This window comes from Macaca thibetana, chromosome 12, assembly GCF_024542745.1.
Source record: "Macaca thibetana thibetana isolate TM-01 chromosome 12, ASM2454274v1, whole genome shotgun sequence".
Classification (NCBI taxonomy): domain Eukaryota; kingdom Metazoa; phylum Chordata; class Mammalia; order Primates; family Cercopithecidae; genus Macaca; species Macaca thibetana.
Window position 1 is genome coordinate 74,201,572 of NC_065589.1, and position 18,943 is coordinate 74,220,514.

The following is an 18,943-nucleotide window of genomic DNA, read 5'->3' on the forward strand; positions in this document are numbered from 1 at the left end:
CCACAAAATGTAAGTTCACAGAGACAGAAAGCAGGTTAGTGATTGCCAGGGGATTATAGGAGGGAAGAATGAGGAGTGACTGGCAGTGCAATAGGTTTGTTGACAGCAGCATCAACACAAATACATCAGTAATGAATGCACTGTGCTATGATGCTGTCATAGGAACTTCTTAGGTCCATTATAATCTTGTAGGATCACTGTCATATATGCGGTCCATCATTGGCCACGAAGCGTAGCTATATGGTACATGACTGTATTTCCAGAAGCTACAATGTGCTTTCTTTACTTATGGTGAGGTTAAATCTTTCTATAATTTTGTCATTTATATTTTTCTGAACTGTGCCAGTTCAGAGCCACTCCAAATACTTCTATTGAGTTATTGTTCTTTTTTTCTTACTCATTTCCTAAGAGGTCTCTCTTTTCATGTTGAATAAATAATCTCACTTAACAAGCCAATACTTACATAACAATTACTATGAACCTGACATGTTTCTTAGCTCTATAGAGACATAAAATCATTTAATATTTACAACAATGCTGTGATTGGGCATCATCATCATTTCTATTTAAGAGATGAGGAAACTTCAGCACAAAGGTGTTAAGCAGTGGAGGCAGGATTTGAACCCACGCACACTGGTCCAAACGTCCCAGCTAACCAGTATACTCTCCTGACTCGTACAGATGTAGCAAACAGCAAACTTAGGAATGTCAACCAAGATACTCAGACCCCAGAAAATGTGTAGAATCTGGTCACTGTAAAAGACTGTGATAGGTGTTCTTTTCTGGAACTGCACTGTCCAATAAGCGAGCCACATGTGGCTCCTGAGCATTTGAAATGTAGTTAAACTAAATCTAGATGTGTGGTAATGTGAAATATACACTGAATTTCAAAGATTTAATATAAATTAAAAGAATGTAGATACTCAAAACATTTTAATATTAATGTGTTGATAATGTTAAATAGTATTTTGGGCCGGGTATGGTGGCTCATGCCTGTAATCCCAGCACTTTGGGAGGCCAAGGCGGGTGGATCACTTGAGGTCAGGAGTTTTGAGACCAGCCTGGCCAACATGTTGAAACCCTGTTTCTCTAAAAAAAAAAAAAAAAAAAATTAAAATTACACCAGGCGTGGTGGCACGTGCTATAGTCTCAGCTACTTGAGGCCGAAGAATCACCTGAACCTGGGAGGCAGAGATTGCAGTGAGCCGAGATTGTGCCACTGCACTCCAATCTAGGCGACACGGCAGGTTTTTTTAAGACTCTGTCTTAAAAAAAAATACTATTTTGAATATACTGAGTTAAATATGTTATTTAAGTGAATATCACCTTTCATCTTTAAAAAAAAACTTTTAGTATGGCTACTAGAAAATATTGTGTTACTATAAATCCTGCATTATATTTCTGTTGGACAGGGTTGTTCTAGAAGGATGTATTGTGACTGGAAGAGAAGTCTGGAGGAGCAGTGCATGGTTCTTAAAAGGCTAATCATGGTGTATGCTGTCTTTGAGGACCATGGATTGATTATACAACAGACAATAAGCCAACTGTTACTAAACCCATCAACTACCAATATTCTGATGACTCGTGATGAATTCAAATATAGTCAACAGGAACCTGGAAGATATTGTTGGTGAATACAAAGAAATGGCTTGAAAACAAAAAGGAATATAGGGCAGGGGAAATAATTTTGTTTCTTCTACCTAAAGCACAGTCTTTGAAGGAGAAATAGGTCTGTGAAATGCTTCTTAAAACTAAAGTCTAATCTACCTCCATTACACTTTACCCTCCACAGGTGAGTCACTATTTCACACAAATACTCTATTTGCTATAATGTATAATTTAGCCAACAGAGTTGCTCAGTAAGTGCAACAAAACTATTTAAATATTGATAATCCATCGATGTTACCTATGTCCAGTAAATGTTTGGAAAAAAAATTTATAATCTCTGGCCTCCCCCACCCCATACCCCAAATTATAAACCAGAATATTAAAAGGATCTGTAGGAATTCAACTGCAAGTACCCCAAGGGCAGCCCTATGTCTGACTGAATTATCAGCATTACCAGTACCATCCCAGTGCTAGTAACGCAGCAAATGCCCAGTAAATTTTCACTAAATACACACAGAAAATGGTAGTTCATTGGAATTTTAAAGTCCACGCCTAAACAATATGGAAAACGCAAAGAATGGATATTCTAGACTGGTGAGCTTACTGTTGTAGATGGCTAATCACACAGATGGGGGCAAGTACTTAGAATGAAGACCCAGGAGTCAGCAAAGGTTTTCTAAAATCCAACTTCACATTCTTTTCCTGACTCTGCCTCTATCTGTGCAGGGAGTGACTCAACAGAATAAATCCTGAATTCCTTAAGACCTTTGACAAAACTCTTTTATATACCTTAACCAAGGTGGGGAAATAGCAGGCATGACAATCTAACAGTTAGAAGGCTTAGTAATGAGTAGAAAAATCATACAGGAAGACTGGTGTTTGGGGAACTGAGGTCAATCTAAAGAAATTCTTCAGGGGTGGACAAGGAATCCCTCTTGGTCAACATTTTTCTTCAGTAAGTTGGAAGAAACATGAAAGGCATATTTGCCAAGTAACACAAAGCTGGAAGAGACTTTGGATAGAATTCAAAGACTATTTGGTTAGAATGGTATATAGCTAATGCAAATTCTCTAGGATAGTGGTTTTCAAACTTTAACATGCAGCAGAATCATCAGGAAGGCTTATTAAAACACACTGCCAGGACTCATCTCCAGAGTTGCTCACTCAGTGGGTCTTGGGTGGGGTCAAGAATGTGCATCTCTAACAGGTTCTCAGGTGATGCTGCTGCCACTAATCCAGGGACAACCCTTTGTGAACCCGTGGTACAGGAGATTCCTGTTATATACTTGTTTGCAACACTGCAGTTTCTTTCTTAATTCCAACCTTCATGGCTGAGGTTCCTGAGTCATATTCTAGACTAGTGCCTTCTATGACCGATGGCTTTCTGTGACTTCAGAACCCATGCAAGCCACATCCTTTTCCAACTATTCTGTGGAAATCATTAGTAAAGAGTGCCACCCTCTTCTGGAAGAAGAAATCAAGCAGTTTCTTGAGGTATTCCCCTCCCCCAATATATTTAAACCTCTAAATACTTATGGTAAAATTCAAAAGGAAAATGGTTCAGAAAGCTTATTTGGAAAGGGTGGCTCTATCAGGAAGAAGACTGGCATACTCACCAGAGAGGAAATATACCCAGTCGTGTGGTGATAAAAACCACGGCAAACATAACAAACAGGAGATCACACATTTTCTGAAACTTGGCATAATTTGCCATTTTGGCAGCCTATGAAAGAAAGGAATGTGACCTATTAATGTAGTTAAACTGATAATAAAGAGTTTCTTTCAATATGCATGAGTCTGTTATAAGATACACTTTATCAGATGCATAAAATTGCCTGTGACTGAAATGTCATGTATCATGCATCAGTATTTATAAATTACCCACAAGCTGAGTGAGAGGCAGCATTAGCCGTAAGTAGAATTCCTGACTGTTACAGATTTAATAAAATATTCAGCAACCTGAAAAATTCAATTGTACGGTTGATTTCAGAAAAACAGAGAGAAAAATAAGAAATTCTTACATCATAGATGATATTAGCAAGCCAGAGACACCAAAACAGAAATCTGGTATAACAGTTCAAACAGAAGTGCTGGATAATCCTTTAAACCTTTTTATGAATCTCAAATACTGAGGCACAAACTTTATATAGACTATATGGAGCTTTCTGTGTTTTTCTTCCTTTCTCCTTAAAATTACAGGTGTTCTTTAAACAGGCACAAGGAATACTCTGGGAGATGCTTTTCTGGCTTATTCTCATGAACTTAGAAATGAAGAAAGTGTCAAGATCATGTCATTTCAACTAATCCATTTAGGTAGAATTTTCAAAGTTACATGAATGGGTCATTTTTAGATGAAAGCCACCAATGCTCAAAGGGTCTGTGAAAAGTACTCGCATAATTTATGAGAGCGATTTAAGTGAAGACTTTTTATATTATAAATTAGGGAAGAAATCACATCCCTTTCTCTACCATCTACTTTTTTACAAATGATTCTAAAAACAGGTGAGACTGAAAACATAATTTTGCTTAATCATCTCTTTTTACATTTTTACATAGAATTCACAGCACCTACACACAGGGTTATAAATTGATGATGTCTTCTGAATTTATAACGTTATTTTCTACTTCTTGGAAACTTAAATTAACTGAGCCAGATTTGAAAAGATTGTTGACATTATCCACAGAAGCTATAATTTAAAAGATTTAAATAAAGCACAAAGTTATGAGAGGAATGTATTCCTAAGGGGAAATATCTATTAACTGGGTAGAAGTTAGGATTATAAGCTTTTAATTTCATGAACACTTCAGGGGTAACACCATAAATTATGTTAAAAGGTACCTTTTACCTTCTTCTGGCTAGGTAAATCGTGACATTTTTCTTTTATATTTTTTCACCAGTATTCAATAAATAAGCTTTAAACACAAACTTTTCAGAAATGTCTAGGCCATAAGATAACATGTTGAGGAGCTGACAGGTAACTTATCTCATTAATTGAATACTCTGAGTGTTTATTTTTATAATGTTAAAGAGAATCTAGGTGATGAAGAACATTTGTTTTTAAGCCACATGACTGAGATTTCTGAATTTTTTTTTCTGGATACAAGTGGAACTTGATTAGAAATTTTCTAAATCTACCCCATGGCACTACCAAGCATCATGCCAGCCATTTCCACAGGCAATGCAGTTGGCTAATTGTACAGGATTGATTGTACAGCCTTAGGTTGCAGCATAAATTTCTACATTCAAGCGAACTTAGGATTTAACCAAATGGTAACTCATTTCCAGGGGACTGCAATATAAGCAATCTATATTATTGATTATACTTATTATATTTCTTTATAGTAATTATATTTCTCCTATTAAAAAATATGTTGAATAGAGGTTAGCTTGAATCACTTAAAAATCATAGCAACAAATTATCATTTGACTTATCTAGCCCATTAGGTCTATTTTTCTATTTCATAACATGAAAGGACCAGTTTTTTTTTAACAAAGTACTGTATACACCTCAAACTTTAATTGCCTTTATAGTAGATTCAAATTTTATAGCATAGAATTCTGCTTATATTGCAATGACAGGTCATTATTTGAGGGTATGTCTAGTCTACACTCATGGTATAGTAATTGCTTCAAAGGTGGCAAAACAAAGCAGTTAAAGCAAAATGGTGGGCCTAAAGGAAAATAAATCAGAATTCAGATCAGATTGTAAGAACCATTTCTACATAGGCTTTGTACTCTTACAAGGTAATTCTGACCAGTTATATTAATTTCTTAATATAAAATGCAAAGACTTTAATGATTAACATTATTGAGTATGACTCTTCACAGGAGCCATAGTTAAAAGTAAATATCACATCACCATTTTCCTTGGGATTTTACCTTTTAAAATATGCTAGAACATTTTTATTTATTTTACCACTTTAAGAATTCTAAATAATAGTAACCAATTCATATATAACCAATATTTCCACAGATATTCTTTATACTTTCATATATAGAAAACATAGTTTCTACATAAAATTTGCAATTCGTATGCACTTTTCACTGTAAAAACATTAGGAAAATGTATCTTGGCAATAAAAATGATGACCCCTACTTAATTTTACTGGGATGTATAGCTTCCATCAGTACCCAAACCGAGTTTTACAAAATTTCCCAATAAATCAGGGTAAAAGGTACAGCACACAAAACAAAACCTAATCAAATAATGATTTTCCTTTGTAAAATCATTCATTTCTTAAGTATGGATTAGTAAAGGTTTTCAGCATTTTATTAACAATTTTTTTTTTGTATAAAAGTTTATATACTAATTTAAAATCTCATTTTCACCAGTTTAACCTTCAAAGAAACACTGCAGTTTCAAGGCAGTTATTTACTATTGTACCCAGGCACCATCTAGTGTAACATTGAAGAGCTAATGAGATTAGGGACTTCCTAAATTTTGGGTTTTGTATTCTTAAAGATGAAAGAAAACTTTTACCTCCAGAAGAGCATCAGCCGAATCATGAAGACAAAGGACCAGCGTTCCTACTCGGGCCATATTGTTGACATATGAAAAGGTAATCAAGAAAATACATACAAGGTGGTGCAGGAACATAATGCCAAAGTCCTTGAGGAAAGAAAAAACAACCATATTAGAGTTTAGCAACATCACATTTCCATTTAGCCATTCAGCCACTGAACCAGGACTTACTGAGAACCTCCACAAGCCTAGCACTGAGGATGAATAAGGTATGAATAAGGTATAACTCTTATCCTGTGGGAGTCCATCACATGTTGGGAGAGACACATAGGAGATCGGTGGAAGCCCAAGATCAAGGCTCTGGCAGATTTGGTATCTGGAGAGGGCCCACTTCCTTGTTCATAGATGTTGACTTCTAGCTGTGTCATCATATGGCAAAAGGGGCAAAGCACTTATTTAGGGCCACAGGAGATAGGAGGAAATCAGTGACTATCAAGAATGTGATCAAGCCAGGACAAAGACCATATCATAAAGAATGCTTTGTAGCAAGCCAAATAATTTGAAGCTATGGGAGAAATCACTACAGAATTTCAAGAAGAGAAGGGTACTACTTGCATTTGAACCTTTTTAAAATTTTTTATTTTATTTTATTTTTGCTCTGTCGCCCAGGCTGGAGTGCAGTGGCATGATCTCAGCTCACTACAAGCTCCACCTCCCAGGTTCACGCCATTCTCCTGCCTCAGCTTCCCAAGTAGCTGGGACTACAGGCGCCCGCCACCACGCCCGGTTAAATTTTTTTTTGTATTTTTAGTAGAGACAGGGTTCACCGTGTTAGCCAGGATGGTCTCGATCTCCTAACCTTGTGATCCACCCGCCTCGGCCTCCCAAAGTGCTGGGATAACAGGCGTGAGCCACCGTGCCCGGTGCATTTGAACTTTAGGAAGGTCTTTGGGGCAACTGTACAGGTTTAACTGGACCACTTCTCTGACTACTAAATGGTTGGGGCTTCAGAAGGTACTGGTTGTGTCTTTGAACAGAGTGTGGCATCTATGAAGGGACAGCAGGTTAAGGTCAGAGGAAAAGGGCATCGTATAGCTCCCAGCCCAGACGGTCCACTGTCTACAGAAGGGCTGATAAGCCACATAGCAAGGTTAACGGTGGTGCTGTGGTCTAAATATTTGTGTGCCCATCAAATTCATGTTAAAATCGTAATGCCCAAGGTGATAATGTTAGGAGATGGGGCATTTGGGAGGTAATTAGGGCATGAGACCAGAACCCTCATGAATAGGATTAGTGTCCTTGTAAAAGGGACCCCAGAGAGCTGCTTTGTCCCTTTCACCATATGAAGACACAGTTAGAAGGCACCATCTATGAACCAGGAAATGGGCCCTCATCAGATACCAGATCTGCCAGAGCCTTGATCTTGGACTCCCCAGCCTCTGGAAGTATAAGAAATCAATTTCTGTTGTTTACAGGACTCCCAATCTACAGTATTTTGCCACAGCAGCTCAAATGGATTAAGACGGGGGTGATGGTTTTCTGTTATCTCAGATTTCTTGGAATGTGCATCTCAGTGTTAGCATCCTTCTCCCAGAATATGCCTGTTGGGATACTAAAATAAGAATCCTACCATGTTGGCTTTTCTGATAGGACCTACACAAACAAGCCCTGAATTTTTAAAAATTGTTTTATGTTAGGTTCAGGGGGGTACCTATGCATGCTTGTTACTTAGGTATACTGCATACTCATGGGGATTGATGCCCTGAATTTTAATCATTATCTGTCCATAGACATTAGAAAAAAACATATCTTGCAGCAATAATAGTAAATTGACCATCCTTATTTTGGTCAGCTTCAAGGGAACCTCATCTTGGCCTCAGTGAAGATTTTTTTTTCTGATATTATCTCTTGACTATCTGGACATGGTTTGTTGTGAAATGGAATTTTTGTTGCTTAGAAATATAGTCTTTTACTCATACTTTTATCTAATCTATATATCTCTCTCAGAGTAAGTCTGAATTTCTTTGAGACTTAAATGCCAAGACTGACCCTAATGTTGCTCTATTCGAAGCCTCTGGCGGAAGAGGACTATTCCCCATAGACCATTCATCTAGGGTAGATTTATTTGAATCTTTCTCTCTAAGGGAGAGAGCGTGAAAATGAAAAGCATATCTGAAAACTGACGTATGAGCAGATCCCGATTATGAAAAAGCGCAGCATGTAGGTTAAATCTAGGGGAATAAACCCAAATTTTTATCTTGAGAAGTCAATATTCATATGGTCATTTATTCATTAAAAATAGTGACTGAGCATTTACTATGCTCTAGACAGTTCTAGGCTTTGAGGAAAAATAAGAAAGAAAACTAGACAAATACTTTTGCCCTTGTGGAACTTGTATATTCTAGTAAGGGAGAACAGACAAAAAATATAAGTAAATGATCTCTTATAGTAGAAGGTAAAATTGTGCTATGGGGGAAAAAAAGCAATCATGATAAGAAGGGTGGGGAGTCCTGGTTGCTGGGGGAGATACATTATAATAATACACAGAGGGGCCAGACCAGGGCAGGTCTCTCTAAGAAGGTGACTTAAAGATGATGAGGAAGCTAGTCTTATAGATAGATGGGGAGAAAATATTCAAGCCAGAAAAAACAACCAAGGCAAAGGCATTATCCATCACGGTCTTTCTATCCTGATGTGTTCAAGGAATAGCAAGGAGGTGAGTGTGGCTGGAGTCAAGTAAGAAGGAGAGACGTGTAGAAGCCAGAGCAGCATTATAGATTATAGATTTTAAAAATTAGTAGCTTTTTTTTGGTCTATTACCACTCTTTTAAAAAGATATTTTAACTTTGTTGAATAGAAAGTAATCACTCTACTATTTGTTGTAAGGACTTAATTTTATCTATCACATTGCAGTAGGTACAAAGCACTTATAAATACTCTCTAATACTACTCGTCATGAACACAAAACAGGACTAGGTTTTTATTCTTACAGATGTCTTCATAAACTCCTTCCTACAACATTCCCTTGTGAGTATTCTCGTTTGTTCTGAGAATCAGTGTGGGTGACAGTGCTAAGGTTGGTGGATGTTCTGCCAAGCTAAACATCTGGTTTACAAAGGCAACAGCAACTAGATTAGGTAGACTCCTCGGTTCCTTGTGAATTCCACTTAATCTTCTACCTAAGGGGAAGGAGGAGGCCCTAGTGCTGTCTCTTTTTCTAAATAGCCTTGTACTTTTCCTCTGTGACCCTTTAGCTCTCATGGCTTCTGCCCTGGTTCCTGATTCACTGGGTGACAGGGCCACTTTCTTCTGGACCCCCACTTACCTATCCTGGACCCTCACTTACCTATCCACCTTTCCACAACTCAGAGAGGCCTCTGTCTCTAACTTATATTCTCCAATTCAGTTCAGTTATTATTGTTTGCTTTTTTCTGTGGTTAAGGCAACTTCTAAGTTAAACATAAGTGCAAGAAAGTTAAAACCAGGGTCTTTTCGACAGGACCAGACTCCTGAAAAATGTAGGTGTCTTGAACAATTATGGAGCACCTATTTCATAAGAGCCAATTTGTAATCCAACTCATCAATTTTGTAATTTTTGGTAGGGTAATTGCCTATCTATATAATTTTTTTATTTTTATTATTATTATTTTTTTTTGAGACAGAGTATTGCTCTGTCACTCAGGCTGGAGTACAATGGTGCAATCTCAGCTACTGCAACCTCTGCCTCCTGGGTTCAAGCCATTCTCATGCCTCAGCCACCCAAGTAGCTGGGATTACAGGTGTGCGCCACCACATCCAGCTAATTTTTGTATTTTTAGTAGAGATGGGTTTCACCATGTTGGCCAGACTGGTCTCGAACACCTGACCTCAAGTGATCCACCTGCCTCAGCCTCCCAAAGTGCTAGGATTACAGGTGTGAGCCACTGAGTCTGGCTATCTATACAATTAAGAGACTGGATCAGGTTATTTTTATGCTGTCAATTCTATAATTCTAGGCTTCATAGTTATGGTGATTAAATAATATTTGAAGTCTTTACTAATTTCATATTTGTGTATATGTGGCGGGGAGAGAGTGTGGGAGAGCCCACACATGCGCCCTCTTTATTTAGCAGCTGAGTAGCTGTTGATGTCACTACAGGTTAGGGTCTGAAAAGTCAACTTCAACAACTTTAATTGCTTAAATGATTCTGTCTACAGTTTAGTGAACATGTCCGGAGGTTATTTTCTTCCCTGGAAAGTGCCTAACATTTATGGACAACCATACATATTGATTTATTACTAGGATAAACAGTATGTTAGTTTGCTAAATGAGGTCAGATAATTTAAGAAATGAAGTGCAACGATTTCTCTTATTTTCAATTAACCTAGTCTCCAAACAGCATGACACATTGATGGTAGATTCCACTGTCAGGAGAATCATGCGTCTTCCAACAGTTAATTCTAACTGCCCACGACAGAACTGAGCATTGAGAATGCAGTGGCTGACCTACCACTATATTCCTTCATCTAGACTCACATTTACATCTAGTTCTCAGCTCAGGCAGAAGAGAAATGATGACCATACTCTGAGTTTAACACATGATTATGTACAGGTGCAACTTACCAGTTTTACCTACTTCTGAAATTCTGCTGTCTTTGCAGTTAGTACCTAAGGTTTTCTTAAATCATTAAAGTTAGACAATACCAAAATGCCTTAGACATACAATAAAAATTGCACTGATAACATTTTCCACTGAAAGATAAAATCTGTTCTCTCCAAGCTGTTACTTACTAGATTCCATCATGTGGAGTATAGTATTCTACCAGATAATAACTACTTCAAAACAATGGATCCATTAAAGTAGAGCTTACCTATGAACTAATATTTTAAACTGTTTCCTAAACATAATCAAATGAAAACACACACTGCTTAATTCAGAAATTCAATGAGTTTATATTTGCTATGCTTAATACACAGATTTCAAAGTTTAACCAGCTGAATACCTAAAAAGAACAATACTTTCCACATTTTCTATTGTTCAGCTCTGAATGACTGCTCTTGGCTCACTGAAAGAGAACAAGGGTTTTTCTCTATTTAATTTAAAAATGAATAAATATAAATTGATTAAAACACTTATGGTGGATTAGTACCATTTTATAATGAAGTTTCCTGAGATGTATCTAATATATCGTCAATAAGCAACCCAATGGCCTTGCCAATACAGCACAGCTCCTTTAAAAATAAGAGCCTTGTTTTTTAGACAAAATTTGCTTTGTAAAGATGTTTTTTGCATATAAATCACCTGGTCCTAGAAAACATTTGTTCTATTACTGAAGGATTCACAGTTATGCCCATGGCAGAAGACCAATTTTCATTACAGTCCTATCTGTATGAATATGAAAAAAGAATGAATAATGGATTTACCATCTTTTACATTTCTGCTTCAGAATGCATTATACATAATAAAATACCTTTAATAAAGGCCATGCAATCATTATTTTATGTGTTACTCACGTCCTCCTGACCCAACACACTTCTTTGAGCAGGCACTGAATCTGGTCCAAATAACCTTTTTAAACAAATTGCCAATTTGGATTTTATCAATGCAGGGTGGAAAACTTCCATCCTTATATTTGCAACTGCTGAAAGTGATTAGCGCGCACACAGACACAGTCATGGCTGAAAGAACATTAGCATTTTAGGTTGAAATGTTTTCCTGCATTTTTCATAACTGCAATTAAGGAGAGAGACTGTGATTTCTTACTGGTCTTCAGACTGAAGACTGATGCCAAAGCCTTTATTCAAAACAGACTGGCCTGGACACGTGCTTTACTTGTGTCCTCAACCTCCTGCTATTCGGCCATATTGTTTCTTGACATTTTCACAGCCATTATCAAGGGCTCCTTCTATATTCCCTGCTTGATATTTACCCTAATGTTGACCTTTACTTCAGTAGCTTTGCCTATGTTAATTATCAGAGACAAGGGGGAAAAAATCAAACACGGTCGTCACTCAAACTTAATTAGAAGTCTGAAATAAAAGAATTCAAGGAAGAGTCATCCATTTTAGTATTAAAAGCTGGTAAGATAATGCTGTTTTTTCCTCATTACATTTTCAAATAGCATTTAGGGAACCTAGAAAACTTTCCTAGTCTGTTCTGTGTAGCTTTCACATCAGAAATTCCTGGGTACAGGTAAAATTCCAGCTACCTGGGCTCCATCCCCAACTGTTAGAATGAAAATCAGCATCTTTAATTCCGTTCTCTAGGGGAATTTTACGTACAGTAAAATATTAGCACCAAACATCCAGAGGGATCTACCTCTCATTGAGACACAGATCTGAAAGTTTATATAACGCAACTCCCTTCACAATGATCAAGCTGTAGAGAATCTCTGAAATAATATTGTTTTCAGGAGGCACTACAAATTCATCTTGATGTACATGCCTTTACAAAAACAAAATTCACCCATTTTTCATTAAAAATAATACATACACATACTATAAACAGGAACTGTTCCCTAAATTCTCATTGGCTGGATAATATATTAATTTTATGCAATCTCTTTTGGGAATAATTTTTGCAACTGATTAAGAAAAAATATTAGTGAACCTCTTTATAAAGGGAATTTAGAAGATCAAGATTTTAATTAAAGGCTGATTTAGATGTGCACAGACAAGAAGAATATGAAATACTTCTGAAGTGCAAGAAAAAGGCTCTTCTCCCTCAGATGCAAATGACGCATATGAGCTTTCCTGAATTTAATAAAATTAATAAATCTGTAATCTAACTAATATGAATAGAAGTCAGGTAATAGCACCAGGTTACTCAATGAACTGATTTTCAGACTCTCTAGGAAACAGAAGAACAGCAGCATAGCTTAAAGCTGATTTCATTTTATGGCAACTGCAGTAATAGAAACCCCTTATTAAAAAATAAACAAACAAACAAAAAATAGTTCTCTTATTTGAAACTCCAAGGCACATAGAAATTTATATGACTTTTTACAGAGTAACATGTTTTTCTTTTTAGGGATAATAACAAACAGTTTTCCTTTCTCTCTTGTGATTTTCCTGCCTTGGCATAAAACTCAGAATGCTGGGGGTAGAAGTGGACTTTAAGCATGTAACTTGGCAACGTGCTAAAGAGAGCAGCTACTCAGTCTTCATCTCCATTTTAGAATGAATAAACAGATGGAGACGGTGAGGATTTCGGACAAAATTTACACACATCAAGAATAATCATAAGCAGCTTTTCCATTAAGGGAATATAAAGATATAATAGCTTTTCAGCCTTTGGAGATGGGTAAAGTCCTGATGATCAGGATGACTATATATAAAACCTCTTAAAGAATACCAAAACCCCCAAATAGTATACTAACAAATCTTAATATTAAAACTAATGTGTGCAAATAAATCACAAAATACGTCCTTAAGGCAAAAATGAAATACAGTACCAGAAATTCACATCAGAATAATTTGCTGCTTTGTCCTGTCTTACGGTGGGTTCTAGATAAATAGCAGTACAACTTCTAAAGCTTTAATAATTTGGTTAAAAAACAAAACAAAGAAATAAAAGACTAAAAAATTGTGTAGGATTTTGAGACAATGGCTAAATAATAAAAATATATTTGGGGTGATTTATAGAAATCAGTTGATTCTGGGTCTCTCCCCATTAAATAATTTGAGGAGAATCATAATCTTCTCTTACCAATTCATGATGTGAAGAGTTCACGTAATGTATGTACAATCTCCCACAATTTATTTGGTTGTTCTGTTTCGACTGGCTTTGAATTTTGGCTCACTCTAAATAAGAGAGTTGGTTAAATGGACCATTTAAAGAAAGATATTTCACATAAGGCTCTTCAAAACTCCAACTAGAACTCACTTTTTTCTTATGTATAGCCTATGCACCCTAAGGTAAATATCTACAGGAAAATGTGGAAAGGAATGAAGAACTGTGACTTATTTGGGAAACGTTTGTTCCATTATAAAGTGGAGGAGTCCTGGCAGGAAAGAATCAATTATTCCCTTCTCCAAAATTCAGTCTGTGAATAAAATTTCATTCACATTAGATCTAGAGTTGAATCTATTTCAACACTTTTTTCCCAATAGATTATAGATTTTTCTCCTTTTGGACTAAATGTATACACATTTAGGTCCTTGAGGGGGATAACTGTAACACACAGACTTCATTTTAAAAACACCAAGTGCCATGAAATTAATTGGTTTAAAGATGTTGAATTTACTATGGTTACTATCAAAATGTTTTTATAATGTATACTGATGTGATTTAAGTATCTCCACTAGCCATTCTCAAATCTAACATCCCCACTGTCCATCAAATATGCACAACAGGTTATTCTACTTTACAGCAAAGACAGGCAAAGGGCCAGATGGCCAGATTTGGGTTTGTAAATAAGGTTTTATTGGAACACAGCCATGCCCATTTGTTTACTTACTGTCTATGGCAGTTGTCTTGCTATAGTGGCAGAGTTGAGAACTTGCAACAAAGATTACATGTCCCCCCAAATTAAAATATTACCTGGCTCTTCACAGAAAAGCTTTGTGACCTGCCTTAGAGTCACATCAAAGGACATACAGGAAAGCATCATATTGGAAAAGTCATATTATCTAAGATGTGGTAACCACATAGGCTCATGGCTAACTTCACCACATTTTTGTCAGACCAAAAAATGTGTAAGAGATTTAATTTTCATAGCTGTCCTGATGTAATCCATTAAATATTACTCTCAACATTCAGATAAACTATAAAGAAAGAGAACAAAAAAATTCTCATGATCAAGTATAACCACAGATTTTAAACAATTTGAAAACCAAGGAGACTTCACAAGCTTTCAAAAGTAAGATGCTTGTTTGGATTCAGTATTGTTTTCTCTACTGCTAGATGTGCCGTTACTTTATGACTTCTAGAAACATATATAAATGAAATAACCATTGTATAAGCAGAGTTTACTCAATCTTTCTCCCGTGCAACATTTATGGTCCCATTTCAAGATCAAGAACTCATAATCTTGTCTACTGTGAATTATTTAGTTAATATTTAATCTTTAATTGATTTTATCACCATGGAAAAGGACACAATAAAATTTTATTTGCACAATAGAAAACGGTAAGATAGTGCTGTTGATTAGCATCTGATGGGCCTGGCCTGAGCATGGAGCTTGATTTCCAACGCCTTGGAGTCCTCCTTCACGCCTTCCTTCCTCTCCTGATCAAAAGCACACTCTCCAAATGCACTCTGCTTTCAAATGATGTAGATAGTTTTCTTAATTATACATGTCTTTTTATTCACTGAACTTTAGATCCTCAGAAGCTCTCTCTTACTATGAGCCTTGCTAAATCACAAGTGCCTGGAGATGAAGGTCTTGTACTACACCTTCTGGGTTCTATTGAAATTACCCTTGGCTCAGTCACACTAGTTTGCACAGCTTTTAATGGGGAAAGGTCACTTCTGAGACATTTAAAACATACTCAATCTAACAGTCTTAAGTAATACAAGGGTTAGCAGAATTAACTCTTTTTTTTTTTTTTTTTTGCAATAATCCCCGGAACAGAGATAATGGTAACCCTTTATGATATCAAACAAACCCATTTGGGCTGAAAACATCCAGAATGATCAGCAGGGGGCATATTGTGTTCTACTAAAATCAGAAACATCCCAGGACTCAAAAGCCATCGTCCATTTACTATAAAGGTCTTGAGGCCTAAATTGACAATGGGTAACCAGGGACTCAATTTTGTGCTTTAGACAGAAGATGGAAAAAGTCTCCCTCAGGTCAACCAGGTTGGGATGGCATGTAAATTGTCAGGAGGGGTTTGGGGAACTCTCATCATCCTCAGCCTTATCCTCCACATTCTAACTCCTCTTTCTTCAGCTGCCTGAGCTACCCACTCCTGACTCCTCACAAACATACAGAATTCTAGCTGCAGAATTTCCTGGAAGCTGCTTCTTGTCTCTGTGCAGACCTCTGGCCACACAGTTTTTTTTTTTTTTTCTTCTGGCTGTGATGCTTGTGTTTTCTCCTCTTTTGGCTCCTGGCCCATCCCACCTTGACTACCTGGTGAATTCCTACTTACCCTCTGATTTGCCTAATTCTCATGTGCCAAAGGCTCTTCTGTCTGATATTGTCATTTATTCTTAACAACAACCCCATAAAGCAAGTGTGACTTTGAAACTCTATTTTACATAGAAACTGAGGCACGAGAATGCCACATCATTTTCCCTATTATACAAACAGTTTTGCCCTTGCAGGCCTCCTGAAAGGGCCTCAGGGATCGTCAGGGATTCAAACAGCACATTTCGAGAGGTACTGATTTCGACAAATTATTTCCAAATATTGTCCTAGGAAATGATAACTAGCCATATTATTATTAACATCTGCGCCAGTCAGGATAAGCTAAGATATGCAGCGATTACAAAGACCTTAAAACCTCAGGGGTTTAAAACAAAGGCTTATTTCTTACTCATTACATGTTATCATTGGTTGGGGGCCAGGGGACTCTGCTTGCCTGAGGCACTAAGAAACCCAGGCTGACAGAGCAGCCCCTATCTCCAGTGTTACTAATCACTGTGCTAGAGGTGGGAGTTCTAGAGAGTCTCATGCCAGCAACTATAATACTCTAGCTCAGAAGCGGCTCAAATCAATATTGTTCACAGCCCACTAGTCATAGGGCCCCACCCAATCACAAAATGGGAGGCTGGCTGAGAAGCACAATCCTGGGTGTGCCTGAGGGTGAAAAGCTGGCAGTATCTGGCAAGTGCCTTAATGACTACAAGGAAAGGCTACATTTATTGAGCATTTATGATGTGCCAGGCACTGTTCTAAGTACATGTACTACTTATTTACTTATTTACATTTACAACACACCCATGAGGTAGGTTATGTGAACTCCATTCTTTGGATCAGAAAACTAACGTACAGAAAGGTAAAGTAACTTGCTCAAGGTCACATCGAATTAGGAGTGGTGCTGGGCAGGTAGACAAACTCCAGAGCCCACGCCTTTAACCTCTAAGCCATATTGCACCCATAACAATGTTTTCCCCAGTCTAGGACAAAATGAGAAAAACAAGGACTTTTACTTAATGATAAATTTAAAGGATTGTACTTTATTACAATATGTTCTTTCTCCCTTTCTTTTATGGTAAAATGCCCTTTCCTTTATGAATCAATGGTGTTAATGGTAGGTGCTTTTTGACTTTCCTTACTGGGTCATTATATTCCAGGTACTGTCTAAGCGCTATTTGTCAAGTACTGTACTACATAGTTTTACATACATTATTTTATGTAATTCTATTCCATGCTGCTTCTTCGTAAGAAGATTAAAACATGCATTTTCCTTTCCCCTAAAACTAACTGCAGCAGGCAAGATCTGGAGCATGATACGACCTCCAAAGGCATCTAAAGCACTTACAATAATGGGCTCCAGTTATTCTCCGCAAAATGTTAGTAGAGAGCTTACACAAGCTCATCAATAAGTTTCTTGCTATACTTAATCATACCTCTCTGTCAGGAATCTTTTATAAGATGTAGTGTTTCTCTCGGTTTCAAGACCAAAAGAGCAACAAGTTGATTTCACCAGCTGGGCCCTGGAACTCTGCCAGGGATGCTTTCCTGAGAAGGGCTCTGAACACGAGCAGAACTCATTGGCCGAAGGCCCAAGCCTTCAAGCCAAACAGCAGCTTAGTTAAAAGGGACATAGGATTTAGACATAAGCAAGCTGTTCTGAGCTCCAACGCGAAAATATTTATAAGCTTCCTTTGGATATTTTAGATGGCAGGAGAAATGTTCATTGTGAACAGGTGCTAAAGGATAAAATTTTGATAAAAATTAAGCCTTGGGAAATAGAAGATAATTTAAACATCTTTTATTTTTCATCTAATCTTCCCTTTGGGAAGATAATAGTATTTCTTATCACTGACCAAATAAGTACCAACTCTGGAAATGATTAAAAGTGAGGCAATGTGTTCTGTCACCATGAAGATGAAAAGTTCTCCCCTCATTTTTAAACTTCAGATTCTATGTGGAAATAGAGCAATTAAAAAAAAGATGCCAAAAAAGAAGAGTTTATGAGTACAAAGCCATTTTAGAAAAATTCGTGAACCCAATAAATCAAAATAAGTGATTGTTAAACCTATTTAAAGTACTGATTCTAAAAGTTTGAGGCATGCATTTGGAGCCAGTGTTTATAAATCCTGGTCCCTGTTTGAAAATGGCCATTGACACTCTTTGTCACTTAATAAGGGAGCCAAAGAAACATTGTGATAACCCTTCTGTTAACAAAGTCATGAACAGTCTTCTGAAGTTGATTTCCATACTGTATTGCCAATGGGTGTCTTCAAACACCCCTATCCCATCATAAAGAAGCAGGCTGTTTTTAGAGGCTTCAGTTAATAGTTCCAATACAGAAGGTGGAGAGTGCATCTGGCAGACAGAACGTGCCATAAATCTTCACTGATGGCTAGAACAGCAGGTCCTCCAAGTGGGGGCGTAATAAGGATGAAACTGCCAAGGACCCATGGGGCCATTCAGCAAGATGCAAAGGGTAAAAGCAAGCACTGCGGGTCCCTAATGAGAGATGGCAGCAGAGGAAAAGGCCCTCCTAATTAAAACCTGTGCCAGGGAATAAGCACGTCTGGTAGTGGCCAAATTCCCATTTTTGTGCAAGAAACAAGAATAAACCAGCTGCATCAGGAATGTACAAATGTAATCTGACCAGGAGAAGACAGAGGCGCTACCTATCTAAAACAAACTATTGGTGTTGACTAGCAAAAAATATACACTCAATTTCTAAACACTGACAATATATACAGGCCTAGGATCAATTCCACAAACTTTACTACAAAATTATCCCTTTTACAGGTGTTTTCCAC

The 18,943-nt window shown here is 37.2% G+C and overlaps 1 protein-coding gene across 2 annotated transcripts in view; it reads right to left on the bottom strand.

Annotated features, from left to right (window-relative positions):
• CERS6 (ceramide synthase 6) overlaps positions 1-18,943 on the bottom strand; it is a 311,686-nt gene that overhangs the window by 52,650 nt on the left and 240,093 nt on the right. For both annotated transcript variants that reach the window (XM_050750462.1, XM_050750461.1), the window contains exons 7-8: positions 6,090-6,218; positions 3,225-3,331 (exon numbers count right to left, since the gene is read on the bottom strand). In XM_050750462.1, coding sequence (XP_050606419.1) covers positions 3,225-3,331; positions 6,090-6,218 — 236 coding nt within the window. The remainder of the gene's footprint in view (positions 1-3,224; positions 3,332-6,089; positions 6,219-18,943) is intronic.